The following is a 10,773-nucleotide window of genomic DNA, read 5'->3' on the forward strand; positions in this document are numbered from 1 at the left end:
GGTGGGTTTTTAGTTGTTTGTTAAATGCACCTTTCCTTCATAAAATGTACAAATGATAATACCTAAAACACAGGGCAATAATCATAAAACATTTCATCCAAATTGCAAACCTAATGTCATTTTAAAACACATTGAAATACATAGAAATTATATTACAGTAAATATTATTTTATTACAACGCTCTTCACTTTTTCCACAGTTTTTGAATGTTTAATGCGATTTGCAATTTGTCCTACTTTTTCGACGGTCATTGAACGCACAGACGCACCGTTCTCCGATGCAAAAATGGCTGTATGGGTGTATTTGGATGTATTTCCCCCCCCTTTTTCTTTCACCTCATACTTGCTCCCGAATGCTGATACTATGTGGGAATGCATAAAGCGGATCCTTTCCACATACAGAAAAGGCCATTGCTAATAAATTCATAAACTGAAATATTACTATAAAGTAAATGAACAATAGTGATGAACTCACGCATTTGCCCATTGTTAGTCAAGTTTTATGTTGTCTTGGATTTGGATATGCAGCATTAAAACAAAGACAACAGCATTGTTACAATTTTTGGCTTTATTTACAAATGACAAATATACAGTTGCAATACTCCATTTTCAGTAATAGGGTCCAAAATAAATACCATATTTACCTGAATATGAGAAGACCTCTCTTTTTCAAGTCCTGTTTTTGAAAAACATTTTTTCAAACAAAAAAAATACCTGGCTGAGACATCGCAGCCATGTCGGACAAACTGTATTTTTATAAATATGCTTATTTGTGGAATATAGCACTCTATGCGTTATGTCTTACATTGAAGTTAGTGGACTCGGTAATGAATGGTTGCTGATGCGTACCACTTCAACACTGCTGTCACATGGACCATGATGTGAATAAAGGACTATTATGGTTAGATACACATTAAATATGTCCTTTATCTGGCATTTCAATAACTAACAATGAAGCAAATAAGCTACTTATTATTATTATTATTATTTCGGTCATTTTCTTGACAGTATGTTGTCCCCCCCGGAGCCGGGCTGCAGTATGTGCAGAGTGACAATGTGTCTAACAGCTGTTCTAAACCAGGGATAGAACAAGGCATAGATCAACGGGTTTAAACAGGAGTTGAGATCAAATAGATAAGGAGCATAGCTGGCAAATGAAGATATCATATTGTTGTAAGCTGCAAGAGAAACGCTGTAATATGGACAGAGACACACGATAAAGACAAGGACCAGGACACCAAGAGTCCTGGCTGCCTTCAACTCTGATGTTTTTGCTCTGACAGAGACTGGATGTTGTAGTTTGACTGATGTAACATGAGAACGCATGGCTCGGGCCTGAGACACAGCAACCACAAACACTCTCATGTACAGAGTAACGATGATGCTGAGAGGAAGGATGAAGGTCATAACTAGGTCAAAAGTCTCTCCTTCAAAGTTAATGCCGATTTCACACTCTCCATAGCAGGAATTAGCCTTTCCAGGATGAGTCAGACCATCTTTCAAGATGATGCCACACAGGAGGAGAGAGAAGAACCAACAGAGACAAACACAAAGCTGAACCCTTTTCACAGTGACTTTGGTGTTATAATGCAGAGGATCACAAATAGCCACATAACGGTCAGCTGATATCAGCACCATGTTTCCTACTGAGACCGACGTCACTAGGAATGTTATGTAGAACCACAGAGTACAAAAAACATCACCAAGAGTCCAGCAGGAAGTTCTCTTGTAGATCTCACCAGGTGTTACCAGGAGGCCCACCAGAAAGTCAGAGACAGCGAGAGAGAGGAGGAGGAGGTTGGTGGGAGTGTGGAGCTGCCTGGAGAAATAAAGAAGACAACATATGTCCTTAGTGGACGAAAGAGACTGAACATGAAAGTCAACAACAACCACAACAATAAGAATTCATTGATAAAAATGTTCCATAATATAAATATATGCCTGAAGTGGGAGATTGAGATGATGACCAGCAAGTTGAGAACCACAGTGAAGATACAGATGATGCCCAGGACAACATTGAACAAAACACCATCAGACCAATGAGACGTGGGCTTCCTGCAGGAGATGTTGATGAGTTGTGGAAAGCAGAACTCTAATCGGTCCTCCTTCTCCATCATCAAGAAGAAGAAGAAGAGACAAACAGTCTCTGTTGTACATCTGATTTATGTGTTCAAGTGTCTTGGTCCAACCCATGGTACCTCCCCCAAGCAAATTCTGTCCCACAGTGGGGGCATGCCAGAAAATAATAATAAAAAAAAAAACCTTCATCATTAGTGTGAATAAACGGAAAATAAATGGTATCAACCTGTGGTCTTAAAGTTTTGATCATCTGATGAACAGCTCACTTATATTACTTTATACTTTATAAGTACACACATACAGAAACACTTAGCGTTATCATGCTAAGAGGTAGAATGCTAACATTATCATCTTAGCATTAGCATACTGTATTTTTAGAAATTTTCATCAGTTTTAACATTGGCAATCACTTGGAGCTATCATGTTTGGTTTCACGTGCTAATGTTAGCATTGCTAACATGCTAACATTGTCATATTTTAGCTGTTTTTATGAGTCGAAACCTGTATAAATACTTAGTGCTGTCATGTCAGTGATAGCATGGTAATATTAGCATGGCAGCATTTGTCTATATCTTCGTAAGTATTAACACACGCAGGCTGTGTTCGAAACCGCATACTTACCTACTACTCATGCTAACTTTTTGAGTATGCAGTGTATCTACACTGGCAGTATGCAAGTTTTGAGTATGCAAAATACCCAAATTACCCAGGATGCAACGCGACGTGACGTCACCGCGAAAAAAATAAACATTGGCTAAAACTGAGCAGCAGGATGGACCAAACGGTGGTGTCAAACAGGATATATTACAAGTTGGTTTGCTTCTTGTTTTCAAAGTAAAAGCAGTGATTTATCACTCTGTTTTTTTGTATGAGAAAAGTAAAGGGGTGTTTTATTTTGTGAAAATAACCAAAAGTGCGTTGCTCACTTCGGCTAGCTTAAATTTTGCCAAATTCGTCTGAACAAAATTGTAAACGATTGGTATTTGGACAAATAAATGTCACATTCAGGATCTAAACGGCCGCTTTCTCACATGATTTAAAATAAAATCTCAATAAAGTTATGTATTTAAAGAGTTTAGAGCTAAAGTGAAATCAGCTTCAGCCTGTCGATTTAGACTCGGGTAGGAGCGCAATGCATTGTGGGTTATCATGTAGAACGCTGTAGTGTAAAGGCTTTGCATACTGTCTGATGGATTGGGTATGCAGTATGCAGTATGGAGTGTGGATAGTACGGGCATGGAAGTATGTAGTACTTAGTATGCGCTTTCCAACAAAGTCACAGACACTTAGCTCGACCATGCTGGGTGTTACATTTCATTTTAGCATGCTAATGTTAGCATAAGTATCATAAGTACAGACTTATCTAAACACTTGGTGCTTTCATCACATCCCTTTTAATTTCTTTATTAATTTCTTTTAAAATTTCAGCACATTTCCGTGCAGCATATTATACTGTGTGTATGTACTAGAGAGGCGGGGTACCCCCTGGACTGGTGGCCAGCCAATCACAGGGCACATATAGACAAACAACAACAAGTCCTTATTTTTAAAGAAAAATTTATTCATCATATTTTTCTCAGTTTTGTGTATGTTTCATGAAGTATGCAAATTAAATTGAGGTTATTTTGATTATTTTAATTTGAAATCCCTGCAAAAAGGTCTGGAATGTGGCCAGCTAGCGGGACATTACAAAGTTTGGAGGTCCGTTGTTCAAGTGCAAAGATGGTGGAGGACCATTAAAGGAAGACATCCTCAAATTGCGGCTGAAGCGAGGAAGAATGGTCATGCTGATACAGGATCAGCTGATGCAGGATCAGCTGATGCAGGATCAGCCACAGATACGTAGTATCACTGGTAGCCATGAGTTGGGAATGACAAGTTTTAGAACACTCCAATATCCCTGGAGGACAAACCCACAGTACAGTTTGAAGTGTTAAGATGATAAGAATATATTTTATATCATTCTATGTGTCATGTCTTACATTGACCTAAGTTAATATATGTCATGATATTCAATGATTGACAATGAGTGACACTTAACACTGCGGTCTTTATGTGGATGAAGAACTCTTTTGGTTTTCATCAACTGTGTCCTCTATTGTAAAATAGAACATCACTATTCACATCCATATCACATCACATATTTCATATTTATTAAGTATATAGTAGTATTAACACAGTAGGAAAGATGCTGTAACATTGATTAAATGTACTTTTCTTTACAGTATGTTGTCCCCCCAGGAGCCAGGCTGCAGTATGTGCAGAGTGACAACCCGTCTAACAGCTCTTCTAAACCAGGGATAGAACAAGACATAGATCAACGGGTTTAAACAGGAGTTGAAATTATATAGATAAGAAGCAAATGAAGATATTATTTTGTTGTCACCTGCGAGAGAAACACTGTAAAATGGACAGAGACACATGAGAAAGACAAGGACCAGGACACCAAGAGTCCTGGCTGCCTTCAACTCTGATGTTTTTGCTCTGACAGAGACTGGATGTTGTAGTTTGACTGATGTAACATGAGAACGCATGGCTCGGGCCTGAGACACAGCAACCACAAACACTCTCATGTACAGCGTGATGATGATGCTGAGAGGAAGGATGAAGACCATTACAAGGTCAACAATCCCTCCTTCAAAGTCAATGCCAGCAACACACTCTCCATAGCAGGAATTAGCCTTTCCAGGATGAGTCAGACCATCTTTCAAGATGATGCCACACAGGAGGAGAGAGAAGAACCAACAGAGACAAACACAAAGCTGAACCCTTTTCACAGTGACTTCGGTGTTATAATGCAGAGGATCACAAATAGCCACATAACGGTCAGCTGATATCAGCACCATGTTTCCTACTGATGCAGACGTCAGTACGAATGTTATGTAGAACCACAGGGAACAAAAAACATCTCCAAGAGTCCAGCAGGATGTTCTCATGTAGATATCACCAGGCCATACCAGGAGGCCCACCAAACAGTCAGAGACAGCGAGAGAGAGGAGGAGGAGGTTGGTGGGAGTGTGGAGCTGCCTGGAGAAATAAAGAAGACAACATATGTCCTTAGTGGACGAAAGAGACTGAACATGAAAGTCAACAACAACCACAACAATAAGAATTCATTGATAAAAATGTTCCATAATATAAATATATGCCTGAAGTGGGAGATTGAGATGATGACCAGCAAGTTGAGAACCACAGTGAAGATACAGATGATGCCCAGGACAACATTGAACAAAACACCATCAGACCAATGAGACGTGGGCTTCCTGCAGGAGATGTTGATGAGTTGTGGAAAGCAGAACTCTAATCGGTCCTCCTTCTCCATCATCAAGAAGAAGAAGAAGAGACAAACAGTCTCTGTTGTACATCTGATTTATGTGTTCAAGTGTCTTGGTCCAACCCATGGTACCTCCCCCAAGCAAAACCCACTGGGTCAAAAAAATACTCCTTCCTGTACTCCAGCCTCCACATCAAACTTCCTCCTGTCTTGGAGGATTTTCGGCCCACTCATCTTCTCAGAATTGTTGTCATTCATCCACATTCATCTCAATAGGATTCAGGTCAGGACTTTGACCAGACCCCTCCAAAGTCTTCATATTGTTGTCCTTCAGCCATCCAGAGGTGGACTGGCTGGTGTGTTTTGGATCTTTGTCCTGCAGCACAACCCAAGTTGGTTTCAGCTCAAGGTCACCAACAGATGGTCGGACATTCTTTTTCAGGATTTCTTGGTAGACAGAAGAATTCATGGTTCCATTTGTTCCCAGACCATCACACTACACCCACCATATTTTACCCTTGGTATGATGTTCTTTTTCTGAAACGCTGGGTTACTTTTACGTAAAGTTGAACCTTTGTCTTGTCAGATAGTACTGTAATTTCCGCACCATAAGGCACGCTGTCCTGGTGCTGCACGTCAGCGTTGCGGTGCAAACGCCAGGATGCAGAGATGAGGACGCAAAAGGCAGGTAAAAGTGTCTTTATTGGCGGATGCGACGCAGCAAGATGACTAACACGTACAGACAAGAAAACAACAACGATCCAACAACCAAAGGACACCTGAGCTAAACTGGCATCACTGAAAATGGGAAACAGGTGCGGGAGATAATGCAAAGCAGCGGAAAACAGACCAGAGCAACACAGGAAGTGAATACAAAATAAGGGCGTGAACCAGGAACTAAGGAAAGGAAACTAAGTGAACTGTCACGGGGGCTAACTCCTGCATCGTGACAGTACCCCCCCCCAGGACGGATTCCAGATGACAGGGCCACACAGGAGGGTGAGTGGGCCAAAGGAGGAGGGGCTCTTGTGGAGGTCGCCCAGAATGGCGGGCCCAGCTGAGTCTAAAGATGGGGCCTCACTGGGGGCCGGCCAGGATGGTGGGCCTGGCCAGGGAGCCCGGCCCGACGTGGAGGAGGTGACACCGGAGGCGTGGCGTCTCGACGTGGAGGAGGGAATGATGGGGGCGTGGCGTCCCGACGTGGAGGAGGGGATGATGGAGGCATGGCATCCTGACGTGGAGGAGGGGCGATGGGGGCGTGGCATCCCAACATGGAGGAGAGGACGATGGGGGCGTGGCGTCCCGACGTGGAGGAGAGGAGGATGGGGGCGTGGCATCCTGACGTGGAGGAGGGGCGATGGGGGCGTGGCGTCCCAACATGGAGGTGAGGACGATGGGGGCGTGGCGTCCCGACGTGGAGGAGAGGGCGATGGGGGCGTGGCATCCTGACGTGGAGGAGGGGACGATGGGGCGTGGCGTCCCAACGTGGAGGAGAGGACGATGGGGGCGTGCCGTCCTGACGTGGAGGAGGGGACGCTGGGGGCGTGGCGTCCTGCCGTGGAAGAGAAGACGCTGGGGGCGTGGCGTCCTGACGTGGAGAAGGGGACGATGTGGGCGTGGCGTCCTGACATGGAGGAGGGGACGATGGGGGCGTGGCGTCCTGACATGGAGGAGGGGACGATGTGGGCGTGGCGTCCCGACATGGAGGAGGGGACGATGGGGGCGTGCCGTCCTGACGTGGAGGAGGGGACGCTGGGGGCGTGGCGTCCTGCCGTGGAAGAGAAGACGCTGGGGGCGTGGCGTCCCAACGTGGAGGACAGGACAATGGGGGCGTGGCATCCTGACGTGGAGGAGGGGACGATGGGGGCGTGGCGTCCCAACGTGGAGGAGAGGACGATGGGGGCGTGGCATCCTGACGCGGAGGAGGGGACGATGGGGGCGTGGCGTCCTGACATGGAGGAGGGGACGATGTGGGCGTGGCGTCCTGACATGGAGGAGGGGACGATGGGGGCGTGGCGTCCCAACATGGAGGAGAGGACGATGGGGGCGTGGCATCCTGACATGGAGGAGGGGACGATGGGGGCGTGGCATCCTGACATGGAGGAGGGGACGATGGGGGCGTGGCGTCCTGACGCGGAGGAGGGGACGATGGGGGCGTGGCGTCCTGACATGGAGGAGGGGACGATGGGGGCGTGGCATCCTGACATGGAGGAGGGGACGATGGGGGCGTGGCGTCCTGACATGGAGGAGGGGACGATGGGGGCGTGGCGTCCCGACATGGAGGAGGGGACGATGGGGGCGTGGCGCCCCGACATGGAGGAGAGGGCGCCATATCTATGGCTCTCACACCACTCGCAACTTGACTTTGAACACCCTGTTTACACCAACACCCTGTTGGGATGTGGCTGCACGGACACTGAGTGGTTAGCGCACAGGCCACACAGCTAGAAGACCCGAGTTCGATTCCACCCTCGGGCAGTCCAGGTTGTACCCCGCCTCTCGCCTGAAGACAGCTGGGATAGGCTCCAGCACCCCCGCGACCCTCGTGAGGATAAGCGGTAGAAAATGAATGAATGAATGTTCTTACTGTCTGTCTATTTTACCAGCTGTGATTTTTCTCAATGATGAAGACCCCAGCACCAAGGAATAGTTTGTTATTATTTTTATTATTCTGTGTGTTACATCACATTTCAAGAGATTCAACATGCATGAAAACTCTCCAAAGTTTACAAGTGCATCCGACCAGGTGAAAAATGTGATATTTCAGGGGTCCTGAACACGAACCCCCACAACACTCCATAAATCACAGTGAAATCAATTCTCAGGGCATTTTGGAAACATCGTTCATTGTTTCACTTCTTTAATTCCACTTCCTTTTTGGTATGGTGTTTGGGATACGGTCTATTCCATGTGCATGGAGACTGGCTGGATTAATATTCATGCACAAAATATATGAAGACGTGTTACATTTTGTTTTGTATTACATACAGTACATAAAAACACACATTTCTTCTTCTTCTACAGTATGTTGTCCCCCCAGGAGCCAGGCTGCAGTATGTGCAGAGTGACAACCCGTCTAACAGCTCTTCTAAACCAGGGATAGAACAAGGCATAGATCAACGGGTTTAAACAGGAGTTGAAATAATATAGATAAACAACATAGTGTGCATATGTATACAGTTTTTTGTCACCTGCAAGAGAAATGCTGTAAATTGGGCATAGACACATGAGAAAGACAAGGACCAGGACACCAAGAGTCCTGGCTGCCTTCAACTCTGATGTTTTTGCTCTGACAGAGACTGGATGTTGTAGTTTGACTGATGTAACATGAGAACGCATGGCTCGGGCCTGAGACACAGCAACCACAAACACTCTCATGTACAGAGTAACGATGATGCTGAGAGGAAGGATGAAGACCATTACAAGGTCAACAATCCCTCCTTCATAGTCAACACTAACAAAACACTCTCCATAGCAGGAATTACCCTTTCCAGGATGAGTCACATCTTCTTTCAAGATGATGCCACACAGGAGGAGAGAGAAGAACCAACAGAGACAAACACAAAGCTGAACCCTTTTCACAGTGACTTTGGTGTTATAATGCAGAGGATCACAAATAGCCACATAACGGTCAGCTGATATCAGCACCATGTTTCCTACTGATGCAGACATCAGTGTGACGGCCAAGAACAACCACATAGAACAAAAAACATCACCGAGAATCCAGCAGGATGTTCTCTTGTAGATCTCACCAGGCCATACCAGGAGGCCCACCAGAAAGTCAGAGACAGCGAGAGAGAGGAGGAGGAGGTTGGTGGGAGTGTGGAGCTGCCTGGAGAAATAAAGAAGACAACATTGAACAAAACACCATCAGACCAATGAGACGTGGGCTTCCTGCAGGAGATGTTGATGAGTTGTGGAAAGCAGAACTCTAATCGGTCCTCCTTCTCCATCATCAAGAAGAAGAAGAAGAGACAAACAGTCTCTGTTGTACATCTGATTTATGTGTTCAAGTGTCTTGGTCCAACCCATGGTACCTCCCCCAAGCAAAACCCACTGGGTCAAAAAAATACTCCTTCCTGTACTCCAGCCTCCACATCAAACTTCCTCCTGTCTTGGAGGATTTTCGGCCCACTCATCTTCTCAGAATTGTTGTCATTCATCCACATTCATCTCAATAGGATTCAGGTCAGGACTTTGACCAGACCCCTCCAAAGTCTTCATATTGTTGTCCTTCAGCCATCCAGAGGTGGACTGGCTTTTGTGTTTTGGATCTTTGTCCTGCAGCACAACCAACAGATGGTCGGACATTCTCCTTCAGGATTTCTTGGTAGACAGAAGAATTCATGGTTCCATTTGTTCCCAGACCATCACACTACACCCACCATATTTTACCCTTGGTATGATGTTCTTTTTCTGAAACGCTGGGTTACTTTTACGTAAAGTTGAACCTTTGTCTTGTCAGATAGTACTGTAATTTCCGCACCATAAGGCACACCACATCATAAGGGACAGTCTCTATTGCGGGGTCTATTTCTGTACTTAACCCATACATGAGGTTCATCGGCAAACACTCAAATGAACCAAAAAAGCTACAGAAGCCAAACGGTGAATTTAGTTGAACTTTATTCTACTATTTAATAATACACTCAATGTATTTTTTAATAAATTTTCTCCCACAAATCCATCAAAGTCCTTATCTTCCGCATCTTAAGTGAACAATTTTGTCATCTAACTCGCCAGGTTCCCTCTCATCATTGTCGAAGTCAGTCTTGTTGTCAGGTGGCTGCTCGGCAATGATGCCGTTTTTCGGAAAGCTCCAACAGTTAAAGCAGATACACGAGCCCAAGCATCCACAGTCCATTCCCATATGGTGGCATAAGTCGCCCGGCGCGGCCTCACAGTCTTAGTCAAGGTTTGTTCACCGTTTTTCAATCCATGGCTCTCGCACCGCCCGCAACGTCACTTTGAACACCCTACAAATCATCAAAATTAATTTTACTACTAACGGTATGTTTAGTTAAGCCTGATCTTTGAAAACGAGCCCCAGTCCCCCAAACATTTATTATTTGGGGAAAAAAACAGTTTTTCTCTTTCCGAATGGATTCTTTCCGAATGACCTTTCCGAAAGCAATGGTATACATGGAAAGGAATATTCCCATCTCTTGTCTCCATGCGCCGCTATAATCAACCAGAACAGTCAACGGGGCATGCCCAGTAAAGCAAACTGGAACGAAAGAACGCACCCGGGAACAGGAAAAGATAAAGTTCAATCTTGCTAATATTTTGTAATGAAGCTCGGCACATGTTTTATATAGATATATATTTTCTTTTTGAATAAAAGTGGACTAGTGAATGGCGTATAGAAGGGTTTAGATTCTGTTCCACAGATGGCGCTAATGCACACCAAAGCTGCTTGCC

General features: G+C 45.0%; 2 protein-coding genes and 1 pseudogene across 2 annotated transcripts; all 3 read right to left on the reverse strand.

Annotated features, from left to right (window-relative positions):
- Positions 1–849: 849 nt before the first annotated feature.
- On the reverse strand, positions 850–2,120 carry LOC131135923 (trace amine-associated receptor 13c-like). The gene is made up of 2 exons (XM_078795031.1): positions 1,941–2,120; positions 850–1,818 (listed from the first exon to the last, which is right to left on the reverse strand). Exons 1-2 carry the CDS (start codon positions 2,114–2,116, stop codon positions 993–995), a joined length of 1,002 nt encoding a protein of 333 aa, XP_078651157.1. The 5' UTR covers positions 2,117–2,120; the 3' UTR covers positions 850–992.
- Positions 2,121–4,265: 2,145 nt separating this feature from the next.
- Positions 4,266–5,404, reverse strand: LOC131135742 (trace amine-associated receptor 13c-like). The gene is made up of 2 exons (XM_058082001.2): positions 5,228–5,404; positions 4,266–5,105 (listed from the first exon to the last, which is right to left on the reverse strand). Exons 1-2 carry the CDS (start codon positions 5,401–5,403, stop codon positions 4,298–4,300), a joined length of 984 nt encoding a protein of 327 aa, XP_057937984.2. The 5' UTR covers position 5,404; the 3' UTR covers positions 4,266–4,297.
- A 2,601-nt stretch (positions 5,405–8,005) lies between these two features.
- On the reverse strand, positions 8,006–9,305 carry LOC144901523 (trace amine-associated receptor 13c-like; annotated as a pseudogene).
- Positions 9,306–10,773: the final 1,468 nt, after the last annotated feature.

Source organism: Doryrhamphus excisus, linkage group LG12 (genome assembly GCF_037039965.1).
Source record: "Doryrhamphus excisus strain RoL-2023G ecotype Guam linkage group LG12, RoL_Dexc_Guam_v1.1, whole genome shotgun sequence".
Taxonomy (NCBI): domain Eukaryota; kingdom Metazoa; phylum Chordata; class Actinopteri; order Syngnathiformes; family Syngnathidae; genus Doryrhamphus; species Doryrhamphus excisus.

Bases quoted from the DNA above. Each gene is read 5' to 3' on its own strand.
- LOC131135923 (XM_078795031.1), bottom strand. From the start codon at position 2,116: ATGATGGAGAAGGAGGACCGATTAGAGTTCTGCTTTCCACAACTCATC. The intron at 1,819-1,940 runs GCATATATTTAT...TTATTTCTCCAG, and splicing joins ATCTCAATCTCCCACTTCAG to GCAGCTCCACACTCCCACCA.
- LOC131135742 (XM_058082001.2), bottom strand. From the start codon at position 5,403: ATGATGGAGAAGGAGGACCGATTAGAGTTCTGCTTTCCACAACTCATC. The intron at 5,106-5,227 runs GCATATATTTAT...TTATTTCTCCAG, and splicing joins ATCTCAATCTCCCACTTCAG to GCAGCTCCACACTCCCACCA.